At 37.3% G+C, this 26,232-nt stretch overlaps 1 protein-coding gene across 2 annotated transcripts in view; it reads left to right on the top strand.

The window, feature by feature from the left end:
- Nucleotides 1–25,423, top strand: part of Eda2r (ectodysplasin A2 receptor) — a 47,158-nt gene extending 21,735 nt beyond the window's left edge. The window contains exons 5-9 of one of the 2 annotated variants that reach the window (XM_057760107.1): nucleotides 17,284–17,462; nucleotides 17,973–18,058; nucleotides 19,785–19,949; nucleotides 23,080–23,454; nucleotides 24,956–25,423. In XM_057760107.1, coding sequence (XP_057616090.1) covers nucleotides 17,284–17,462; nucleotides 17,973–18,058; nucleotides 19,785–19,949; nucleotides 23,080–23,444 — 795 coding nt within the window. In that variant the 3' untranslated portion in view covers nucleotides 23,445–23,454; nucleotides 24,956–25,423. Of the gene's footprint in view, nucleotides 1–17,283; nucleotides 17,463–17,972; nucleotides 18,059–19,784; nucleotides 19,950–23,073; nucleotides 23,455–24,955 lie in introns of both variants that reach the window. The other variant, XM_057760106.1, reaches the window with a different exon arrangement.
- Nucleotides 25,424–26,232: the final 809 nt, after the last annotated feature.

The following is a 26,232-nucleotide window of genomic DNA, read 5'->3' as shown; positions in this document are numbered from 1 at the left end:
GACGTATAGCTAATGCAGTCCCAAGTGAAGTACAAATTAGTATTGTTTCATGGATAAGAAGATTAACACAGCTGATTCATAAATAAAGAAAGGGGAAGGAAAACATAGGTCAGACAACTTGGGGACTTTGATGAGAAACATTTTTTCTAAGGGCACTAAGAATCTTCTGGGGTTTTTAAGTAAATAGCATATTCTATCGACTAAAAGAAATAAAAAATTATTTATCCTAATTCCTTCTTCCATTTATAAGTTAAAAAAATAAAAAAGACTAAAGCCCAAGGCTATCAAAAGATAGTATTAACTCTAGTTTTAACATGTATTCTACAGAGGGATGCCCACAGGGTTGTGGAGGAATTCCAAGGCCATGACAAGGCTACCACAGGATAGGTCATATTGGTTATTAGGATGAATCTAATGCAACAAATTTCTTGTCTTGACAAAAATATCTCTTTTAAGTACCACATCAGACTTCATGAAAAATGGTTTATAAATGTTCCTCTCATGTACATGGTTATTACCTTTAAAGCCATCTGCATTGGCAAACCTGCACTTCTTTGAGGGGAAAAAGAGGTCTGTTAATCTGTCAAGGTGCTGTCATGAAACCCATAAAAGGAAGAGCATGATGAAAGGTCCGTTTGACTTAGTGCCTCTCTGGCTGCCATTTATTTCCACACCACTTGAAAGTTCAGAAAAAAATCACATATATGGCAATACTGCTTCTGGAAAACTTTTAACTATAAAGAATTTCTATTCGTCTGGTCGTCTGGACTTTGTAAAGAACTCTCTCAAGAACATTACTTTGCTTGGTTTTGTAACTGTCCTGCCAGGAAACTGTTGTGAGCCTCATTTTACAGACTAGACAACCACAGTTCAGAGAGTGTGTGCAATTTGTTCAGTGACCGTGAATGCCAAAGAAATACATTTGGAGTCAGGTACTACTGGGTCCCGTCTTTCTTTCAAATTAAGTAGGATGCATTAAATTGAAAGTCTTCATTTTCCAAAAGAAGACATACAAATAACCTACAAGGGCATGAAGCCATGCTCTACATCACTAACCAGGGAAAGACTTTTCAAGCAACAAGATTTTGAAAAGAAATAATACTGAAGATTTTGCTTTTAATGCTGGTAAGGATGTAGAAAAAGAACTCTTCCACACTGTGGTAAGAATAAAGTCATATTGTAAAATAGCTTAGATGTTTCTCCAAAAAAATTAAAAATAGACATTTTTAGGAAAGTTGCCAGATTAGAGACCTCATGATGCAACCCACTGAAAGAAAACAGGAGAGTACAGGGTCATCTTTATCCTTGCAAGAGACAGTAGCTCTAAATGGGCTTATTAAGCCAAGTGAGATCTCTGTGGGGAAGCAGACAAGAGTGGCTGTGAACTAGTGCCTAGCTGCACAAATTGGCTCTGGTGAGGTAATTGGAAACCACAGGGAAGCACTTTGCAGTACACACACTCAGCAGAGCTGCAGTAACAGTTAGCTGAGAACCAAGGACTGGCTAGCAATTGGAGATGAGGCCTTGGAACTAAAGCTTTCCTTCTCACAGCAGGGTTCCAGTTGAGGTTAAGCGGGAATTGCAGGACCAAAGCTCATACTGCCTTCCCTTTTCTGAGTACCACTACGTCAACACTGTGACAGAGCCTGAAGAAAGATCTGCCACAAAAACTGAAAGCTGGGTGGGTCCAGAGCCTGAAATGTGGTAGGGCAATTGACACACTCTGTTAAACCAAGTCTGTAGCTTTAGTTAGTGGGAACCCATGGCAACAGATCCCAACCTGTCTTCTCCAGAACAATGCTGCCAAACCACAGAGGGAACTGAGAACTGCACGGCTCACCTCACTGTGGCTGTGCCAAAAGTTCAATCCAAAGTGATACTAGCTAACCTCTGTGAGACAATGCATACACAAAATCAGGCTTTACAGATGACTGCTGGAATACCAAACCGATTGCAACTCTCCCATTAGTGCAGTTTGCCACATGAAACTCTGGAAGGGAAGAAAAATTTCAAAATCCATTCCAGGCTAAAAGAAATATTGACTGACATGATGTTTTTAATCCAAAGTGCTTTTATTATACATTCTTGCTACTGTTGAAAGTTTTGTGAATTTTAATTTTTTTTTTGTCTTTTAATCTTAACTCTTGAATAATGCTTCATAATGGTTGTGCTTTAGGTCATACACTGCTCAGTTTGTATGATTGTTTTGTTTGCTTTTAAACCATTGTACTATTATGTACTTTGTGATATTCTTCCTACATACAAACAATGTATTTTCTCACTCATTCCTACTTCTGATATTTTGTCTTTCCTGCCCCTACTTCTTTTTCTTATTAACTCTAGATCTCCAAAAAATTTTAAAAAGGTTTAAACTATAGAAACTAACAACATCCCAATGCTCTGCTCCCAAATATTTTTCTTCATCTTAATTTCCTTCCAATTAATTTAACAGGAATCCTTATCCTTATCTAGACCACATCCCTCCTACTTAGAATCTTGGTAATACTCTACTATTCTCCATACTACCCATATGTATTATTCCTCCAATAGTTACTGGAGTTAAAAGGATCATGGTTATTAATTGGCTAAAAGGACACTTTCATAGAATTTTATCTAGCAAATTCTACAGATAATATTCAAGTATTACTGTAAATCCCCATCTCCAGCTTCCATCTTTGGAGGCCCTACCCCTGTGCCCCTTGAACCTTGACCCCTCTCCAAGGAGGATCAAAGTAGCCCACCAAACCTTGACACCTCCCCTAAAACAGTCAAGACCACTCCCCAAGGCTATTTAAACTGCTCCCCCCAAAATAAACACGTGGTTTTCCCTCTTTCCCATGTAGTCGAATTGGCAGATTTCTGGTTTCCCTTGGGACCACCTGAGAGTGCAGGAGTCCAATTAAGCCTGGATTTCTTTCAATTTGGTTTGTTTTGATTTGGCTTGATTGGGATCTTGTGTCGGCAGAGAGCTCGAGTTAGAAAATATTCCTAACAATTACCAGGCACAATGAGTACATGACAGGGGTATTAATTCTAAACTATGCATATAAATTATATCAATTGAATACTGATAATATTTTGACTGCAGTAGAGCAACTGATAAACCCAGTCAATGAATAACTCAGATGCATAGAGCTCAATGGAATGGAACAAGGAAGAGAACAAATCAAGGAAATATGACCTTCTCCCCTTGGAAAATATCATAGTACTGGTCCACAATGAGACTGAGTTAGATAAAATCCCAGAAAAAAATATATTAAAGGTGCTAGAAAGAGGAAATGGAAGAGAGGAAATAATGCAATTATACTTCAACTTTATTAAATATAAGAAAGTCAAAAACAGTATATTCAGTAAAACCATTATAAAAAGCTTTCAAAATTTAAACTAAGAGGATGGCTATCCAGGCTCAGGAGGCATATCAATCACAAAATGGCAAGGAACTGAAAAGATCTTGAAAAAAACTTTCCTAAATCAGAGTAGTTAAAACTCTCTCTCTCTCTTTCTCTCTCTCTCTCTCTCTCTCTCTCTCCCTCTCCTCTCCCTCTCTCTCTCTCCATGTATATAGATATAGATATAGATATAGATATAGATATAGATATAGATATAGATATAGATATAGATATAGATATAGATATACTGTTGAATAAACTGATGACTTGACCTTTCCAAGGTGTAGTTGAGGAAGCGGTTTTATTGGAGCTATGAGGGAGAGTACATTCAGATGCATCTGGAAAAGTCCAGAGCAGGGAGAGAAAGTAGTACAATGAACGTGGCAATGAGAGGAAGGGTGGAGAGTAAAAGCAAGAAAGAAAGACAAAGAGTATGGGGAAAGGAGATCAAGAGAGTGTAAGAGAGAGAGAATAGCAAAAATAGAAAAGCTGAAATGATGAGAAGCTGGGGAGAGGGAGGCCAGTGAGCTGTAGACAGTTAAAGTAAGGAGCCTGATGGACTGCCAGGAGGGACTGAAATATGGAACAGGTACTTTTGATACTCAGGAAGCCTCAGGCCAGAATGCCCTTTGGTATGCTAATAGGTATCACAAATAGGCATTTGTTCCTTCTGAAAGTGATAAGGAAATGGTTTCTTTGGTAGAGGGGAACTAGCTTCACAAGTTCCTGAGGAAGGCTGGCTTTTGTCTAACCATCAGAATTTTCACCTGGCATCTATATTCAGAAAAGTTATATTGAGGAGATAGCTCAGTTAATAAAGTATTTGCTTTATACATGTGAGGACCAGAGTTTAGACCCCTTGCACCCATAAAAAAATCCATACCTGGCAGCATGTACCTGTAATTTTATTCTAAAGAGAAATAGCTAAAAGGATCTTCACAGTTTGGTTGCAAGCTAGTCTGTTTGTATTTGTGAGCCCCAGACTCATTGAGAGGCTTTGTCTCAAAAAATTAGTTGAAGAAGATATGTGATTTGCATGTGATCTTGCATGCATGTACACACACCCACACAATCAGAGATTACAAATAAATAATTTATTAATATAACTTATGGCTTTGGAAGAGCAAGTAAAGCCAAACCCTAAATCAATATAAAGAAAGAAATAACCATTTTCCAGGAAGAAATTAAAAGAATGGAAAGAACAATCACAATAATAAAACAAAGCAGATAATTAATTAAACAAAGACTTAGTTCTCTGAAAAATAAAATCAAATTAACCCTTAAGAAAACTTGTTAAGAGAAAAAGAAGGGAAACCTGTTATTCTTTTTTTAAAGATAAGGTTGGGGGAGGCTCGTCCCACAAGGGGCTATGGAGTCACTGGAGCCTTTAGAGGGGCCAAGGCAAGTAGAAAACCATGGCCAGGGAGAGACATGCAGATAAGCCATGCAGAGAGAGTTTGGGTATAGAGTTTATTTAGTGGGTTATGGAGGGTAAAGGGAAAGGGTAAAGGGAAGGAGGAAGAGAGAGATAGGGAGGTGGGGAGAAGGGAGAGGGGGAAGAGAGAGGCAGCAGTCACCGCTTCAGAAGAGGGACAAAAGGAGAGAGAAGGCAGGCTGGAGGAGGCAGGAGATCTGCTTGCCTGGGTGGAAGGGGAGGAATGGTTGGGATTGAGTGGTGCTTGTATGTTAAAAGGTCTGGATACCCAGATGACAGGCTAGCAGATCATAACAAAACTGAAATTGCCAAAATTGCAAGTGAAATGTCAGATTTTATAAAAGATATCAATGGCATTCAGGAAAAATCTTTTAAGACATTTTATAAAAATGTCTCCCACCAACTTAAGACATCTAAAAGAAATGAATGAATCACTAGACATGTGACTTATCAAAATTAAACCAAGATGAGGTAAACAATAAAATCAAAACTGAAGGATGTGATTGGAAGTACAACAATAATAATCTTACAACGAAAAAGGTTTAGGATGAGGAAGATTTGCTGGTCAATTCTGACAATCCTTCAAGAAAGAATCAATGCCAGTATTTCTTAATTAACTTCATAAAAGAGAAAGATAAAAAAATCTACCAAGTTACTTCTATGAATTTAGTATTACCTGATACTTAAACTAAGCAAACAAAACAAAATAAAATGCTAAAAGATAATTACAGACTAGTTTCCATGATGAACAGATAAAAAATTTTTCAATAGCACACATGTCTTAGTTGCTTTTATATTGCTATAATAAAATGTCATAAGCAACAAAACTTATGAAAAACTATTTAATTAGGCTTGCTGTTTCAGAGGCTTAAGAGTTCATGATGGTAAGTCAAAGGCATGGTACTAGAAACAGCTGAGAGCTCACATCTTAAACTCCTGAGTGGGAAGAAGAGAAAGCACTGGGGATAATAAGAGGAAGGGTGAGCCTCCAAGTATTCATGACCACATCGTTTTTATTCTAAAGATTTGGAAATGGTCAAGCATGTTTAAGTCAATAAACATAATTTATGTAATAAATAGACTTAAAGATAGAAATTGCATAATTATTTAAATTGATTTATAAATGCTTTTGACAAATATAACATCCCTTCATGATAAAAGTAACGAAGAGGTTAGGAATCAAAAGAAAATATCTCTCTGTATTAAAGGCTACATACAACAAAGCTACAAACAAAAACAAACTAAATAAAAAAAAAAATTCCAGGCATTTCCACTAAGATTAGGAGCAAAGTAAGACTGAACTGTCTCTCCACTCATACTCAATGCAGGAAGAAGAAGACTTGAGAAGACAGTGTGCTGGTCAGTTTTATGTGAACTTGACATGAGTTAGAGTCATTTAAGAAGAGGGAACCACAAATGAGAAAATGCTCCCACAGAACTAGCTTTTGGGCAAACTAGCAGTTCATTTCCTTGACTGATGATTGATGTGGGAAGCTTGAGCTCACTCTGGGAGATATCACCCCTGGGTTGATGCTACCAGGCACTATTAAAAAGCAGGTTAGGCAAGCCCCAAGGAGAGAACCAGGAGGCAGCATGCTTCAGTTTCTGCTTCCTGGTTCTTGTCCTGACTTCCTTGAATGATGAACTGTGATGTGGGACTCTAAGCTTGAAAGAAAGTCTTTCTTCCCCAAGTTGCTTTTGGTCATAGTGTTTTATCACAGTAATAAAAATCTAACTAAGACGGATAGAAAACCATCAATTCTCATTAATTAGAAAATAATATTCTGCTCACTCTCCTTCTGCTCCTCCTTTGGATCGTGAGACTTCAGTCCAGTGCTCCAATGTTGGTCTCTGTCTTCTTTCATCGCCTGATGAAGGTTAATATTCAGGAGGATGCTTATATGTTTTTCTTTGGGTTCACCTTCTTATTTAGCTTCTCTAGAATCACGAATTATAGTCTCAATGTCCTTTATTTATGGCTAGAAACCAAATATGAGTGAGTACATCCCATGTTCCTCTTTTTGGGTCTGGCTTACCTCACTCAGGATAGTGTTTTCTATTTCCGTCCATTTGTATGCAAAATTCAAGAAGTCATTGTTTTTTACTGCTGAGTAGTACTCTAATATGTATATATTCCATACTTTCTTCATCCATTCTTCCATTGAAGGACATCTAGGTTGTTTCCAGGTTCTGGCTATTACAAACAATGCTGCTATGAACATAGTTGAGCATATACTTTTGTTGTATGTTTGAGACAATGGGGATGTTCTATCAGGAACTCACCAAGGCCAGCTGGCCGGGGTCTGAAAAAGCATGTGACAAAACCAGTCTCGCTGAACATAACGGACAATGAGGACTACTGAGAACTGAAGAACAATGGCAATGGGTTCTTGATCCTATTGCACGTAATGGCTTTGTGGGAGCCCAGGTAGTTTGGATGCTCACCTTAATAGACCTGGATGGAGGTGGGTGGTCCTTGGACCTCCCACAGGGCAGAGAAACCTGCTTGCTCTTTGGGCTGAGGAGGGAGGAAGACTTGATTGGGGAAGGGGGAGGGAATGGGAGGTGGTGGCGGGGAAGAGGCAGAAATCTTTAATAATTAAATAAATTAATTAATAAAAAAAATCAAAAAAAAGAAAATAATATTCTGCAAACGACTCCACTGCCAAAACCAAAACTACATAGTCAATATAATCCCTTTTGAATCTCAATGCCATTCTTCACAGAAATAGAAATAAATAAATAAATCTATGTGGTAACACTAAAGACCCTGGATAGTGCCATCAATTCTGGGGGGAAAAAGGAGCAAAGAAAGGCATATACCCACCCATTATTTAAGTTGTACTCCAGAACCATAGCAATAAACATAGCACTATATTGGCAAAAACAGTTCACTTCTATGGATCAGTGTAACAGAACATAGGACCCAGATATAAGCCCATAGTGCTACAATCACATGATTTTTTTAAAAATCATGATTGAGCCGGGCGATGTTGGCGCACGCCTTTAATCCCAGCACTCGGGAGGCAGAGGCAGGCGGATCTTTGTGAGTTCGAGACCAGCCTGGTCTACAGAGCTAGTTCCAGGACAGGCTCCAAAGCCACAGAGAAACCCTGTCTCGAAAAACCAAAAAAAAAAAAAAAAAAAAAGAAAGAAATCATACTTGAAGAAATGATAACCTTATCAACAATTGTTGCTGGCCAAGCTGAATAGCCCCTTGTAGAAGAATGAAACCAAATCTCTATCTCTGACCCTGCATCAAAATCAATTTGAAATATATCAAAGACTTTAAGACCTATAGCCCTAAAAGTGAGAGTAAAACTTAAAATACAAATAAAATCAAACACTATCTGATAGGACTATCATGACATTGATTATGAAATTTTATGAAATTAAAATATTTCTACACTGAAAAAATACAAAGAAAGTGTTGTGTAGACCATAAATGTACTGAAAAATACTAAACACCATAAAAAACACACACAATCAATAAAAAGGCCTAGCAATAAGTGGATTATTCTCAGAAGATGATGTATGGCAAACATGAAAACAGATGTTGAGAGGTTGGTTCAGTTGATATAGTGTCATATTTAAGTTTTATGTACCAATTTAAAATAAATTTAATTAGAACAATTGTTTTACAACTTCAACAACTTGTCTATGCTTAGCATGAAAAATAGTCATTAAAATTTGAAGTGACTTAATATATGAGCCCATGTATGAACATGTTGAAGTCTGGATACAGACATCTTTGTGGTGTGTTTTGCTCATCATCAATGTTACCAAAGACATAGGTTCTTTTCTGGTATTTTGAAATCTTTGCTTTTCTGTTTACATACTCATAGCTCCATAGTTGTTAAAACCCAAGCAATCATATTTTCACACCACAAAGGGCATGAAGCAGAGGCAAAGCCAAAAGAGCTTTCCATCTACTAGGAAATAAATATTTCCCCATGTTTCCAAGTAGACTTTTCTTTATATATTATGATATGTAACTGGTCAATGCATATCTATATACCAGGTAGGTTGACTGGGAAATTTGCATTTGGCAAAAAAGAGTGATATCATGATTGACTAAAGAAATTTAGAAACCAGTTTTAGCATGGTCATCATAGTATCTAGAATGAAATCAGCTATTGATTACTAAAGAAGGCCCATGGTGTTTTGATAAGTAGCTAATGACAACATTTCTGTTCAGTTACCTTTATTTAATTTTATGTCTCACTCATGAATTATAAATGAATATCACTGAAAACAAACTATTGCAGAAAATTAACAGTACTTCCTCAGGATATTTTTCTAGAAGTATAATTTGTAAACTAAATACAGTTTTAATATTCTTGAAATATATGAACAGATACCACTTTTGAACATTTTTTACTAATTTCCATTACAATTGCATGAATTTTCAATAATGCATAAAGCTTCCATGTCCCAGAAGTCAAACCCTAAAAATGAATAATGCATATTTCTATCATCTGTTAATTTTATGCTTTCTTCTGTAATGTTAAATTACTAATTTATGAAACTTGATGAGAATTTTTGTTACTTTTTAAATATTTGATAGAGAAATATACTAACCTGTAAACTGTTTCTTAGTGCAATATTTACTGTTCGAATTCTAGTCATGTAAGGTACTTAAGTAGACCAACATTGACAAATAAAATATTTTTAGTCATTTATAAATTAAACAAATATATTAAAATCAGAAAATATTTCAATTTATTTGTATTTCATTATTTTATATGTGCTTTTTCATATATTTTGTCTTTATCATGTTAATTTGTTAATATAGTAATAGATTCTTAAAGTTAAAATGATGTATATTTGCAGATAAACCATACCATTCTTGATTATGATTGTTAGCTAATTGTTCTCATATGTTACAAACAACTTTTAAAAAGAAATAACTCTACCTACTCCATGATGAGGATCAAAATTTTGTGTCAGCATCATCAAAGCATGTTAAAATTAAGATAAATGTTTCATGGTTATAAAACTGATTAGCAGCAAAAGCATTTAGGAATCTGAATCATTTAAAAACAAAATTCCCTTTGCCTCCTACCTATGAAAGATGATTCTCAACAAGAGTTTTAAATGATAATTTGCATCTTTTTAATTCTTAGGAAATGATTCATTCATCAGTGGAAGAAATGGCTACTGGGGGTAATTTGATAGCATCTGATTTTATCTACAATGCTCATTTCTGCCTTTTAATTGCTTTGCTTAGATGATTTAAATTTAAGATTATCACTGATTGGCATTTTAGAGCTTAAGGCTACCATTTTAGTTTTGTGCTCTCCATTTCTATTCCTTTCGTTGTCTTTTCTTGCTTTCCTGCTGGTTACATAAAAGTATCTTTTAGGATTTCATCTTGATTTATTTGTGCCATTTTATTGTATTTCTTTGTATTATTTACTTAGCCTTTCGAAGTACTAAAATACACACATGTAATTTTCAGGGTCTGCTGGTTTCAACTCTTTTTCAATTATGAATGTGGAAACATCACTTCCACTTAAGTGTCCTCCATGGCCATAGAAACTGTCTTATAAAAGACAGTGTTTTGTTGAGGCTTGCTTATGTTTCAGAAATTTAGTTCACCATTAGCATGGCAGGAAGCACAGCAGAATGTAGCTGATATGGCACTGGGAAAGGAACTTTAGAGTTCTACCACTAGAACCCTAAATTTCCTACAGGCAGCAGGAAGAGAGAGAAAGACCCTGGAACTGGTTTGGGGTTTTGAAACCTCAAATCCCACTCCCTCAGTGATGCAGTTTCTTTCACAAGGCCACATCTTCTCCAACAAGACAACACCTCTTAAACCTATTCAAATAGTGCCACTGTCTGATGACTAAACATTCAAATAAATGAGTCTATGGGCCTTTCTTATTCATACCACCACACCCGCTATAAATATAATTGTTAATTGATATCAGACATGATATTTTAGTATAATCACCAAACAGGATTTATAAGAGTTATGAAGAGAAAGGTTTTTTTTCTTGCTGATTTTTTTTATTAATTAATTAATTTAATTATTAAAGATTTCTGCCTCTTCCCCGCCACCACCTCCCATTCCCTCCCCCTCCCCCAATCAAGTCTTCCTTCCTCCTCAGCCCAAAGAGCAAGCAGGTTTCTCTGCCCTGTGGGAGGTCCAAGGACCACCCACCTCCATCCAGGTCTATTAAGGTGAGCATCCAAACTACCTGGGCTCCCACAAAGCCATTACGTGCAATAGGATCAAGAACCCATTGCCATTGTTCTTCAGTTCTCAGTAGTCCTCATTGTCCATTATGTTCAGCGAGACCTAGAGAAGCTAAATAAGAAGGTGAACCCAAAGAAAAACATATAAGCATCCCCCTGAATATTAACCTTCATCAGGCGATGAAAGAAGACAGAGACAGAGACCAACATTGGAGCACTGGACTGAAGTCTCACGATCCAAAGGAGGAGCAGAAGGAGAGTGAGCACGAGCAAGGAACTCAGGACGGCGAGGGGTGCACCCACACACTGAGGCAATGGGGATGTTCTATCGGGAACTCACCAAGGCCAGCTGGCCGGGGACTGAAAAAGCAAGAGAAAGGTTTTTTAAAAAACTATTTTTTTAGCTTTTCAAATTAAAACATGATTGCATCATTTTCTTCCTTCCCTTTCGTCCCTATTACCATTACTTTATAATTTCTCCTTGTATCCTCTTCTTTGGGGAAAACTATTTATTTCTCCCTCTCTGGGCATTCTTTAGTTGTTTGTGTATGGTTGAGGCCTCTTGGCTTTTCCCATTCACTTTAACATGTCTATGTTGTCTTTGTTCTGCTCATGTTTAGGCATTCACATTGGTAAGACTAAGGGTGTATTTCTGACATTACCAGGAAACAGTCTCATAGCAAACTTCTTTATCCATAACGTTCCATGAGTTTTGGATATAGAAGTTGTTTTGTAGGTGTTTCCATTGAGGCTGGGAACTATGACTCTGCATTATTATTTATGTTCTCCTTTTGCAAAGATAAGTTTCCTTGATAAGAGGTTAGGACTACACTTATCTGTGGGTGTAAAGACGAATATTTAGAATGTGATTGAAGATATTGGTGGTTTAGTTAAGTGGCAGTTGTAACTTCTTCAAGATCTCTGACTTCACTAGCACTAGGCGGTTGACAAGGTTTCCTGTACCAGGCGTGATGTCCCTCTTGTTGAGGCAGTCTTAAGTGAAATTAGAAAGCTCTTGGTTACCAGCAAGGTATGTATACCACTGCTGTACCTATTAGGTTTATTTTTCATGGAAGTCACTATTGTGTTTCATAGGTGTCATAACTGGGTTATGTTAGTTGTGTTCTTCCTTTGGAAGCTTTGGATGGCTCCATGGTCTCTTCTGGAAACATGAAAGCTACTCCTCATGAAGGATACATTCAAGTTAGTTCCAGCACAGGGGCATTTGAGCCCTGTGCCTAAAGTGCATACTGCCTTTAGCAACAGGGACTTACCTTCTACTTTTGAGGGCAATCAATGTCAATAGCAAAAGGCTGTTTTAGGAGTCTCTTGGACAACCCTGATCAAAAATTCAAAAGAAGGTTTCTTATGCCTAGTGTTGGGGGTTTTGTGTTAGGTTGTTTTTGGCTCTTGGAAAGAACATTGCCAACTGAGAGCATATGTTGATGTATTTTTATGTTAAATAAAAAGAAATTTTTATTTAACGTATGTACATATATTTATGCATAAAGTTATGTTTAATAAGATTTTTTTGGTAAATAGTTAATAGTGTGATTCCTTGTAACTTTTTAAGACATGCTTACTGTTATTTTATCCTCATCCCCATTTCTTCTATATTTATCTCCTTCTCCCTTCTATAATTACAGCCTCTTTGTCCCATTTCCCTGATCAGATCATTTATACCTGGATTCTCCCTGCTTTTATCTCAAGCCTATTTTTTGAATGGTTTATTTGTGAATTGTTTTTGTTTTTGTCTGTTTGTGTTTTGAGTTCTTTACATTTTTTTTTTGGATGTTAATCCTCTGCCAGATGCAGAGCTGGCAAAGATTCTCTCTCATCCTGTGGGAGTACTCTTCATGTGGTCATTTCCTTAGGTAGAAAGAAACTATTCAGTTTTATGAGGTTCCACTTTATAATTTTGTGAAGTCAGTTGTTGACCTCAATTTCTGGGCAATTGGAATCCTATTTGGAAAGACCATTCCTACACTCATTTCACATAATATACTTCATATATTTTTTTTCTCTAGACATTTGAGATTTCACATTAATTCTTTGTTGTATTTGGAGTTAAATTTTGTGAAAGACGAGAGACACAGGTCTGAGATCTTTCTTCTACAGGGGGACATAATGTATTCCTGGCACCCTTTGTTGAAGATGCTGTCTTTTCTCCAGTGTATGCTTTGAACATTTCTGTAGAATATTAGATGGATGTGGTTATGCACTCTCAGGTTGGATCTTCAGGGTTTTGTTTCCCCAATTGTCATCATGTCCAATTTTGTGTCATTACCATATTGTTTTCACTACTTGACCATAATAACCTACTTGTATTTGTATTTGTTTGAACTTATTCTATTCTAATTGATAGTCATATCTGGTTATTCTTTTTCTAAATTTGTGAAAATTTCAGCCTTTGTTTCTGTGGTTGTTTTTTGACACAAATAATTTTGATTTTTCTTTCATATGTTGCATGATTATAACCCCAAAGTTCTCCAGTCATTGTCTTCTTTTTGCCTATGCTAGTCTAATTTTCCTGCTGTTTGAACTGCATTCATTCTATTGTTTTATCTTCAGGTTCAGCGATTTTTCTAATTTCCTGTAATTAGCGCGCCCAGTGAATTTTGTTTATCTATTTAGTTATTTTTATAACTTCAATTTGGCTCTTTAAAAAATAATTTCTTTGAGCTGAATATTGTTAGTTCCAGCTTTAATGCCAGCATTCAGAAGACAGGAACAAAACAACTTCAAGCTTAAAATCAGCTTGAGCACTTTGTCAAAAAACAAACTTGCCAATAAAAAAGTCATTTATTTGCTGTGGTGTTTTAATTTTCTCTCATATTTAAATGTAATTTGTAATTGCTTGTCAAAACAGTTTTTATGGGTGCTTTAAAATCCTTGTTAAGCAATTCCAATAATTGATTCATTTAACTGGTAGTGCCTGTTGATTGCCTTGTTTTCATTAATCTGATTTTCTTGATTCTTGTTATCAAAGATGTTTATAATGTCTGATTTTTTTTCCAGGAGACTCAGAGTCTTGCTAAAATCTTCCATTTTATCAGGCAGTTGTCTGTGTTAACATACATGCCTTCTTTGTCATGTTTGAAAGACTAATTTTCTATATCCTGGGTACATACATTGTTGCGTCTATATTCTTTTGGGAGGTACTGCAGGGTCTTGCATTACTCTGCTAGACTACCTGATGATTGCAAAGATGTTTTCTTAGAATTTTCTCTATTTATCTCATATTCTCATATTCAGGAATCCCATAAAATCTTTCAACCAAAAGCCATAATATATATGCAAAGGCCTGTAGGGTAAAGAGAAAGCAAAAATATATAAATAAAGTAAAAATGAAAGTAAAAATAAGATAATCTTTAAAAAAGGGAAAACCCTGACCCAGCATTATGAAACAAGAAATGTCCAAGATGCCATTGAGTTCATTTTTTATTAGCCATCTACTGCTGGGGGTACAGGCTACCCTTAAGAGTTGTTTGTTTCTCCAGTCACACTCACTTGGAGAAAACGAAGTTTTCATTTGTAAGTGACTATCAAATGAAAACAGTTTCTGAATTAGGTAGGAATGGGTACATTTGTCCCCTTCTCTTTTCAACTCTAGGATAATATCTGGACAGACTCATGTAGGCCTTGTGTATGCTACCTTAGTCTCTGTAAGTTCATGAGTGCTTTTGATCATGTTGATTTAGAGGGCCTCGTTTTCTTCATGTCCTCCATCCCCTCTGGCTCTTACACTCTTTCTGTCTCCTCTTCTTCAGGGTTCCCTGATCCCTGAGAGGAATGATTTGATGGAGGCATCCCATTTAAGGATGAAGGTTCCAAAATCACTCTCTGAATAATGTTTGGCTTTAGGTTTCTATATTTTTCCCATCTGCTGCAGCTGCACAAAAAAAGCTTCTCTGATGATAACTGAAGAAGACACTGATCTATAAGTATAGAAAATTGTCATTAGGAGTCGTTTTATTGCTACTCCTTTATTTAGGAGAGCAGTATTTGGTCTTATCCTAGGTCATTGAGATATCTAGTCTCAGGCTTTTGGTCCCGCAAGCAGTGTTGGATATGGTTTCTCTCTCATGGAGTAGACCTTATATCAAATCAGGTATGGTTGGTTACTCCCACAAGCTTTCTGCCACCATGGTCCTAGCATGTTTTTTAGGCAGGTGATCATTGTAGATCAAAGAGTTTATACTTGGGTTAGTGTTTATGCTTCTCCTTTGTTTGTGTGCAGAGTACCATCTGGTACCAAGAACACTAGTCTGCGTAGGTGAAGCCTCTAGGTAGGCAACTACTTGAATTCTCCATCTTTAGTGAGTTGCATAGGTTGTTGTCTTCAAAAATGGGGACTTGAGGTCAGTTCATGTAGAGTAACCTGAGTTATTTGGGCGTTCCCATGGGACCACATTGGCCAACAACTCAATTAGATATAACCCATTGCTTGTACTGATGGCTTCCACTTTTTTGATAAGAAATGTCCAGTTGGGATTCCGTGTCCCCCATTATTTGACAAATTCATTTAGAGTGCCTTCACATATGTGCACACTTTTGGAAATGTCTACTGCATCAAGTTTCCATACTAGTCCTAAAATGACCCTTAATTTTAGTTTTTTCCCTATATTCCCTCTCTCATCTCCCTTTTCCCTCCCCCAGCCTACTTGGTCATCCTATTTCAGTATTCCCACCTGTTCATAACTATCTTTTCTAGTTCCTTTCTCTTTTTTTTTTTTTTTTTTTTTTTTTTTTTTTTTTTTTTTTTTTTTTGGTTTTTCGAGACAGGGTTTCTCTGTGGCTTTGGAGCCTGTCCTGGAACTAGCTCTTTTAGACCAGGCTGGTCTCGAACTCACAGAGATCCGCCTGCCTCTGCCTCCCAAGTGCTGGGATTAAAGGCGTGCGCCACCACCGCCCGGCCTCTAGTTCCTTTCTCTAGGGAGATCTATTCATCCCCTCTTTGGATTGTAACTTTATTATAATTGACTTAACTATTGGCATCAACATATAATGCATACCATATTTGTCCTTCTGCATCTGGATTACTTTTCTAGGGCTGATATTTTTTTCTGGTTCTATCCATTTACCTACTGATTCATTTTGTAACAGGCGAATAATGTTCCATAGCAGAAATGCCCCCACATTTTTATCCATTCATCTGCTAAAGGACATCTAGGCTGTTTCTAATTTCTGGCTATTATTAATAGAACAGCAATGGGCATTGTTGAGCAAGTGTCTCTGTAGTATGATATAGCATCCTTTGGGTATATGTTCAAGAGTCGTATGGCTAGATCTTGAGGTAGACTGATTCCCGTATTTTTAAGGAACCACTAGACTGATTTCCAGAGAAGGAGAGCTAGAATAATCTTTACAGTATGTCTATTACAATCTCTTCAAGTTCTCAGTCATCTTATGCAAAGAAAAAATAGGTTGGGAATAATATTAATAGCATCATTGCATTGATACCTAACTTGAAGCAAAAGCCAGGATAAATCACTTATCCAGTGAATATTAAAGCATTTTTATTATACTAAAGTAAGATGTAATTTTTCATCATTTCCCAACATATACTAATATGCGTTTTTCCTGTGAAAGTTAATTAAAAAGATAGGTACTATCTTTTATGTCAGATATTTGCTAGTACCCATCTTTTGACATACTGTAAAATTGTGCTTTCTTGTACTCTTTATACTTAATAATGATCAGTTGATTTGTGTGTCCTGTGCTGTATGATAAAAGCAAAGTGTATTATTTCTGAGGACAAAATGTTCTCTTTTACCCGATGCTTCAGTCATAGTAGCACAAAAATGAAACCTTTCATGTATGCTCCATTGTGGCTAATGCAGGTCAGAACCCTCATTAAATCTCTAATACACCATGGGTGAGTAAGCCTTGTCTACAGAGCAAGTTCCGGGACAGCCAAGAATAGCTATGGCTACACAGAAAAACCCTGGCTCAAACAAACAAACAAAAGAGAAATAACCTTTTGTTTTCACATAGCTAAAGTTTTCAGGTTTTTTTTTTCCATAGTGTGATCTTGTTTGTTTTAATTGATGCACTTGGCTTTACTTCATTTTATATCACTATGCTGTTTATTTCCATTTAAATTTTCCATGTTAGTTACAACCCAGAAGATTGATTCAGTGACCAAATAATATGGAGGAAACTTGTAGTTTGAAAAATATTGCTTTATACTATATTCATTTGACTTCTAGCAGATACCCTCTTAGAGCTTTTATGAATACTCCTGTATTTCAGGATTGTGGTTATGGAGAAGGTGGAGATGCATACTGCACAGCCTGCCCTCCCCGAAAATATAAAAGCACATGGGGGCATCACAGGTGTCAGACTTGCATCACCTGTGCTGTCATCAATCGGGTCCAGAAAGCCAACTGCACGAATACCTCTAATGCTATCTGTGGAGACTGTATGCCCAGGTAAGCCATTAAATGATATCAGTCTTTCTGGAACTTTTTAAAGCTATTTGATGTTGCTTATCATCCTACCTCTTAGACCCTAGTAGGAGTATTCTAACTACCCATGTCATGATCTATTTAAGCTCTATGAATGGAAAGCCATATATTCCTAACTATATACCTATATATAAAATATCTAGCAATTATCAAACACAGATGAGTGCTTAAAAGCTTTTTAATCATTCTGATAGTCTAAAATTTAAAGTAAAAATGTTGCTTTAGACAGATTGCACAGAATCATGAAGAAGTTGGTCTCATGACCTTAACTCCCCTTTTGGCTATAGAAAGTGATGGCTTAAGAAAATGGTGGACTGAATCACATATGTCAGAGATCCCACGAGGGTAGGTACGGCGTCCCATGCAGGAAACATGAGGGAAAGACTCTTAGATATTCTCTACAACCTCAGGAAGGACTGTTACAAGTTAATTGCTCATTTCATCCCTCCACGTTCCTTTCTGCTCTGATCACAGGTTCTACCGAAAGACACGCATCGGGGGCCTGCAGGACCAAGAATGCATCCCATGTACAAAGCAGACTCCTTCTTCTGAGGTTCAGTGTGTGTATCTATTTTTCTCTCCTGTCTTCCCCAAAACCTCTGTGTGTCAATGAAGTCAATAGACTTCTTTATTCCTGTAGAAGGAAAATACTCCTTAGTACTCCTTCTATTACATTGCTGGTAAAGGCAGTTGCCTATGACTAAACCTCAACTTTTGCAGCATTCAAACTGATTGGACATCATTTATTTCCCTTGTTTTGAAAATTGAATCTAAATGAGGAAATTTTTTTTCTTTTTTCTTTTTTTTTTTTTTTGGTTTTTTGAGACAGGGTTTCTCTGTGGCTTTGGAGCCTGTCCTGGAACTTGCTCTGTAGACCAGGCTGGTCTCGAACTCACAGAGATCCGCCTGCCTCTGCCTCCCAAGTGCTGGGATTAAAGGCGTGCGCCACCACCGCCCGGCTGAGGAAATATTTTTATTCATGCTTTGTGAGCTACTTGGCTGGGTTTGGTGGCATAATGAATGTTACAATATACTTTACATATAATAGCATTTCTACACTTATTAATTGCAATTATAGTCAATATTGCTATTAGAGTCGATACACATGGTATATGGAAGTCCTTAGGTTTTAGATCACATTAATATCTGAAAAAATAACTAGAATATAGTCTATATCCATGTCACTTGACATTTACTTGTTTGATTGACTTCTATAATTTTTGTCTGTCTTCTAATATAGTCTTTAAATTATTGATGTATCTCTAACAATCCCTAAAAATCATGATGAATAAAACAGACTTTGCTAAATACACATAAGTATAGAAATATAAAGTCCTAAATTAGCTGAGATTCCTAGATAATAAATCCTATTTTTTAAATATTTCCTTCAGCGTTTTAAAAGAACAGACATAATAACCTTCCCTTTTCGATCCTTTCTGAGTCCTCTTCATTCCTTCCCTCCGCAGAAACAACCACTGTCCTGAAATTTTAAGCAGCTTTTTACCAGACTATCCTATGGCAATTAACAAATCCCATGTTTCCTTTCATAAGGCCAAAGTCTTCTTGTATCATGTGCCTATGGTTGCTAGACTAGGTAGTGCCCAGTTCCATGTCACAGAATGAAATGATTGAGATGTATCAGCTCTTTACTGACTCAGTCTAGAAATGGCATGCATTGTTTACAGTCAAGGTGCATTGGCTGCAAGTATGTTGATGTCTTTGCTGTAAGGGTGTAAAGAACACGAAGAGTGTGTTGTTAATTCATGGGCATATTCCTCTGCTACCTTCTCCACTACTGTTTAAATGTTTTTATTACATCCTGTATATTCATATTCTTAGACAATATTGCTAGTATTTTGCATTTTACAACATTTTTCTATAAAGGTCATCAAGCTATTCTTCACTTGGTTTTTCTCCACTGGGTTATTTATATTAATCAACAAAAGGTCTTTTATGACGTCTTAGGGGGTAAATCACGATTTACTGATCTAGTATTTACTGATGAGCATTTTAATTTGTTTCTATTTTTTTAGGTTCTATTACTAAACATAGCATGAATGAACTACAACAGCAGCGTCTTTTGGTTAGTCATGCTAATTTATACCGTGCCTGCAGCATATGAGTTTTGCTTTTTCATTATGATCTTACCTAATTTCAGATAAGAACATAACAGTCCTGATAGAGATGACCAAAAGGAGATGTGGCCTAAGGAACTTTAGGGCCCTTTTCCGACTCTTAACTGCCCACATTGTCAGACTTTCCTATTATTTTGTTGTGGTTCCACAGGTACCTTCCAGTTGAGTTTAGTGAAGGTAGATGCACATGCTGTTCCCGGTAAAGAAGCCACACTTGTCGCACTGGTGGGCAGTCTGCTGGTAGTGTTTGCACTGGCCTTCCTTGGACTCTTCTTCCTCTACTGCAAGCAAATCTTTAACAGACATTGTCAATGTGGTAAGTGTGTCTGCTTAACATTTCCCATGAAACAAAAGTGAGATACAATTTTTGGCAAAAGAGGAATATTTTTGAGATTATAAGTCAAGGTGCCTTCCCTATCACATTAGAAAATCCCAGGCATCATGCTCTGTTATCATATGGGAACTATCTGGCATACCATCAAAAAATATGGAACATCAAAAGGGCTAGAATTTACCTGGGAGTTTAGTAGACCAGTTTATTAGGTTTTAAGGGTTCGTGGAGAGTCTCCCTTAATGGGAAATCACTTGGTAAAGAAACCCAGAGACCAATTATCTAACTTTATTTTTTTTTTATTTTATTTTATTTTATTTTTTTTTTTTGGATTTTTCGAGACAGGGTTTCTCTGTAGCTTTTGGTTCCTGTCCTGGAACTAGCTCTTGTAGACCAGGCTGGCCTCGAACTCACAGAGATCCACCTGCCTCTGCCTCCCGAGTGCTGGGATTAAAGGCGTGCGCCACCACCGCCCGGCCTAACTTTATTTTTAAATTATAGTGTAACTCAAATTATATAGATTCTTTAGGTTTATTTATTTTTAATCTTCAAAATGATAGATGGAATTGGATAAGTTGTTTAAACTGTTTTCTCTATGTATGTATTAATAGATTCTGAAATATCAGAATTGGAGATTTAGATATACCTGAAACATGACTAATAAAAGTTAATGAGGTCTACAGTAAGTGCTGTCAATATAGGAGTTTCCCAAAACTGGGTAACTGAAAGCATAGTGTTTAGTCAACATTCTTATGTTTATCTGTCTTCCAAAATACTGCTGCTGAAGATCTGGCCAAAGCCATAGGAGATGGTGCATTAAAATCAAGACAGATAGTCATGTTTAAAGTCTTGAGAACACTTTTACTTTTGTCAACTTCATCTATCAGTCAATGTAAGACAGAAAGTATAGTTCATCAGGGAGCGAATACAGAAGAGGTGGGATCATCAGGACTAAATAAGACATTAGAATTCCAGACACGAATACCAGTGTTCAATGCAGCTTTAGTGCAATTAACAGAAGCAAGAACTAAACAGGGACAATGAAAAATCTAACATAGACTAATAAATAGACCTGTATTAGCAAAGGAAAGGATGGACTTTACTGGATACAAGAGCTGTCAGGATTCAATAACTAAATGGATACTATACCTGAAGCAGCACGTTATTATAGCTGCATTCTGTTTGTGTCCGAAAATCCTTCTTAAATAGAACTTGCTTAGTAAGTTTGGCTCTAGAGTTTATCAATGATTTACCTGTGTGTACTCCATGTTTAAGCAAAGATGAATCTAGCATTTCATGAGATGTAGTTTTCCCCTCTTGATTCTCAATGACCCTTCTTCAGCTTTACTTCAATCTCCTTAAAGCTCCTGTGGTAGCTCTGACAGTTTAGACAATGGTGGACAACTGAATCTCTGTCTCATTGACCATTCAGTCTTTGGAAGGTAATGTGTAATGTAAGAATTCTTGCCCAGTACTGAATCATGGGTAATGAAGTGTTTGGGTCACACGTCTCAGCAAGGTGAATGTGATTAGACATCCAAGACCTGCCTGTCTACCTGTTCTTCCCTTGGGAGAGAAGAAATGGATAACCCCCTTTCTATACTATTGCAGTATCTCCTTGGGAACATAAGGACAGGTAGCTTCCTTATGATTTCCTTAGGACAAATGTGCTTATTAGTACTCACTGACTTACACACATTCTATGGCTTTGTAAGGGAGGTCAACCTGATGTGAATTAAATCCAATGCAGATGCAGGAAAAAGGAATAGGATTGTGACATACCAGAGGGACCATCTTCTCTCTAATCAAGAATCCATTACTCAGCTGCATCCATTTGCTACCACTGTGAAACCTTCCAAATTTTCAAATAGTCCAGACATTTGTAATTTTGTATGAAATTTTCTTATGCACTCACATAATTTGAACAAACTGTGGCAACGCAGTCACAGTGGGAAAACATAACGACACAGAGACTCAGTTTGTAACCTAATATTGAGTCTGACTCATGCATGAATGATGAATTGCTTATCTTTATCATTGTTGTAACAAGTTGTCACATTTAATGGCTTGTCTCAGTTTCCATAGTTCGGAAATTTAGCACGCTGTATGGAATCTTAACGAGGCCTAAACCAAGAAATTGGCAGGACTGTGTTTCTTTCTTTCTGTTTGAGGGGAATCTTTTCCCTCATGAGTTTGTAGAACTGAAGTCTTTTTTTCTTGGTGACTGTGAGCAGAAGGTCACTCCCAGCTTCTAGAGCAGTGGTTCTCAGCCTGTGGGTCATGAACCCTCTGGGGGTCAAATGATGCTTTCACAGGGGTTGCCTAAGGCCATCAGAAAACACAGATATTTATAATTCAAAACAGTAGCAAAATTGTACTTTTAAAATGACAACATGAAGGACTGTATTAAAGGGTTGAAGCATTAAGAAGGGTGAGAACCACTGATCTAGAGGCTGCTCATATGTTTTGGCTCATGGCTCTCTTCTTTGTCTAAAACGAGCAATGGTATAATGAAGTTGTTTAGAGAGATGTTATGCCACATCTTTCTATATTAATGCTCGGTGTCATTTCTGCCTTCTGACACTTATCAGGATGCATCTAGCAACCTAAAGAAATGGAACTAAATTAAAATGTTCATCATTAATCACAGAATAAAAAAAATCATGATTTATCTTAAGGATTTTCTGAACTCATCTGCATAATTCAAGATAATCTTCCTATTTTAACATCCACTACCATAATTCTGATTGCATGGTTCCTTTCCCACGTAATATACCCAGATCATGGAAGAAACAAGCATATTAAAATACCTTTCCTACAAAGCATTTATCTCTAGCTGAAGAAATTTGTCTTTCTAATCCAGCATCTAAAAGACTTAATTAATACCCCAAGGAAAGCATTTCTCTGAAATGTGTCGTTTTCACCTAGTTCTAGATGCTCTGGTCCTTCAGAAAGAAAGAGGGAGTCTGGCTCCTAGACTCCCTCACCCCTCCCATAGTTGGTGCTCAGGAACCCCTCACCCCTCCCATAGTTGATGCTCAGGAAGAGATACCCTGTTGAGAAGATACCCTGATTTTGCGGGGGTGACTCAGTGGCTTTCTGCTTTGAGTTGCAGGAGGTTCGTTGCAATATGAGGCTGAAAAGGCAGTGGAGGAGGATTCTCTTTTCCCTACGCCACCTGGCCAGGAGACCAGTCCCGAATTTCTAGTGAATGAGATCAAGCCACTCAGCTCCATCCTGGACGACGACTGCAGTTCCACGCGTGGCTTCCCCACCCAGGAGTCCTTTACCATGGCCTCCTGCGCCTCAGAGAGCCATTCTAAATGGGTCCATACCCCCATTGAATGTACAGAGCTGGACCTGCAAAAGTTTTCCAGCTCTGCGCCCTGTACTGGAGCTGAAACCTTGAGGGAGAACACAGTTGAAAGCTCCGGAGACAGCCTGGAGCTCCGAGTACCTTTTCAAGTTCCCAGCCTTTGACTCTATTGAGGTGAGCTAGAAAAATGTGGTTAAAAGACCAGGAGGTGTGGGCCACTCTCAATAATTTTCCAGCACCAGTTCTATTGTCTGATAGGGCTTGGGTGGAAGAATGGCAGGAAATGAGGCTGGTAGAGGTTGGAGAGGCAACAGTTGTGGCACTAAGTCTTTGAGCTAATTTTACATCAGACTTGGAAGCCAACAATTGTCTGGAGACCTGGCAGGCTGGCGTGATGCCAGCTTCTTCATCTGGATCCTACTCTTGACTAGTCATATTGTTTACTCCTTTTGTTTGTATAAACACAACATCATTGTACAAATATGCAACTCTGTATTCAGATGAACCCCAGTTCCTGAACAACCTTATGATCTTGAGGAAATCATTTTACCTCGTTCAGACAGAGTCTTCTGCTCATGAGTTAGTGTGAGGATTGAATGACAACATATGCAAGTGTCCTTTATAATGTCTTCGTGAGAGGTGTTTGTGCCATGATGGCATTTCCTTCCTTTCCCTGTGTTTGGTCACCAATTACAAATTCCTTCTATATCCACTACATTTTTTCTGAACTTCGTAACTTCATGCCTTTGTGGTAGACAAATCAGAAATATGCTAATCTCATTTTAAACAGGCAGAAACTGAGCCACAGAGATGAAAAGTGGTTTGCTTAAAGACAGAGTAATCCATTCTCAGAACTAGGCTAGAACCCGAGGTTCACAGCTCCATTACAGAGTTCATTTAACTCCATCACTAGATTTTGAAATATATGTGTGTGTTACCTCAATATATGTCACTATACATATGTTGTATGCATGTATATGTGCATGTGTGTGTATAGAAACATCATGGATAAAAAAACCAGAACATACACAAAATTCATTTGTGCTTCATGTGCACTTTGCACACATAACCTGAAGGTACTTTCATGTGCTATTCTTAGTACAAACTGTCATGTGTGAGCAAGTCTGAAATTTTTCACTTATGGTGTCATGTCAAATAGTAATAAAATTTTGAGTATTTTGGATTTTGAAATTTGAATTTTGCCCTAAGGACACCCAATCTATTTCTTTGTCTAGAGGTTATGTAGTTCTTGTTCAAATATTGTAGTGAAAAGAGCTCACAGCTGCCCAATGTGTATTACACTTACAACTGACAAACTGGAGCTCAATATAAAAAGCATAATTGTATCTTGTACTCACTTATGAGTTCTAGTTCTTTCCTTGGGTCACACATCTGACTTCTCTGCCATATGTGAGAACTGAGGACAACATCTGTCTGAGAAGAACCACTTTGGGTTTTTATTAAGTACATGGTGCTAAAACTTAACCCAGTTTCAGGAAAAAAATGTTTTTTCTAGTTTGGAATAGGATAGATTTGTTATCTCCACGGCCAGGTGATAGATTTCAGCTATTGTACCCTAAATCACTGGTCCAAACACGAACTTTTAGAGAAAAGAAAGAGGAGGGTGGTGATTACACAGCATCACAGGATTCTAACTACTCTGCTCTTTTTCTAGGTCTCTTTCACTCTTGGCAACCTTGCCAGTGATTGTTCCTGGACTTTCCTGCTCTTCTTCTATTCAACAGCTTGTGCATGGGCCTGCGATATAGGCCCCACAATAATCAGTACTCTAAAAACGGGGTACACAGGGCCCATCCTACCAGATAATTAAATCCCCACCATTTTCCCAAGACTGGCCTTGAGCATTTTTTGTTTTCTTATTTTAGTCTGGGGACTCAGAATTCATAGCCATGAAAATGGCTATGGGCCAGTTAATTAATTATAGAGGTGGGGGAATAACAACAAACAAGGTCGAATTTTCCTGCCTGTATATTTTTTTTCTTCTTATATTTTTTGTCAGGTAGATCTGAGAAAGGGTTTTACAGAATTCTGTTGACATCTATATACCACTTTAGAGAGAAAAATAAAGTGCTTTTCAATTTAGCTTTCTGCTTTGACTCTCTCCCCTAATACACACACATACACACACACACACACACACACTCATGCACACACATAGAATGGAATATATATATATATATATATATATATATATATATATATATACACAGAGAGAGAGAGATCATGGGGGAGGCATGAACACACATGCACACACACAGCAAATGCATACACAGAGAGAGAGAGAGAGTGTGGGAGAATATATAAAAAGAGATATCATGATCGAGGCCTGAAGCCTTAATTTTACAACTCATGTCCCAGATTTCTATACCCGTGATTGCTTTGAAGTCAGCGTATTTGTTAAAGTCTGCATTCTCAAAGATTAGGCTGCCAACAGTCTCTGCTAGGATTCAAATTAGTGTCTTTTAGATTTTAAAATTACCTTTTTCTTAAATGTCTTTCCATTTTTTATTACTCTAATATTCTTACCTTTTCCCCTCCCAGTCAGGTCTTGACTGTCAAGTTTCTGAGGAGCAGGAGTAGAGCAGTAAGGAGCAAAGGGGACCATTTGGTGCTTTCTTGGCTTAGAGAACAGTCAGTTCATTTCTCTTAAGCTTGAACCTCCAGTTTCATATGCTTCTCAGTATGAACTGAAGCCTTTTCCTTCATGACCTTTCTGTGGAACATGGCAGATGTGACCCTCAGGACTTAGGTGTGGGCATCCCATACTGGTTATAAGTATCCCCTTATTCCAAAAAGAGCCACTGGTTTTCATGCCTATTCCCTCCTAGTGGTTCAGGTTTACATGGGGGAAAGCAGTCAAGTGAGTAAAGCATCTGGATCTCTTTGCTTGGGAGTTTTATATACACTCCACAATGCTGATGTGACTTAATT

The sequence above is a fragment of the Chionomys nivalis genome, chromosome X (genome assembly GCF_950005125.1).
Source record: "Chionomys nivalis chromosome X, mChiNiv1.1, whole genome shotgun sequence".
Taxonomy (NCBI): domain Eukaryota; kingdom Metazoa; phylum Chordata; class Mammalia; order Rodentia; family Cricetidae; genus Chionomys; species Chionomys nivalis.
This window is presented reverse-complemented; position numbering and strand designations above follow the sequence as displayed.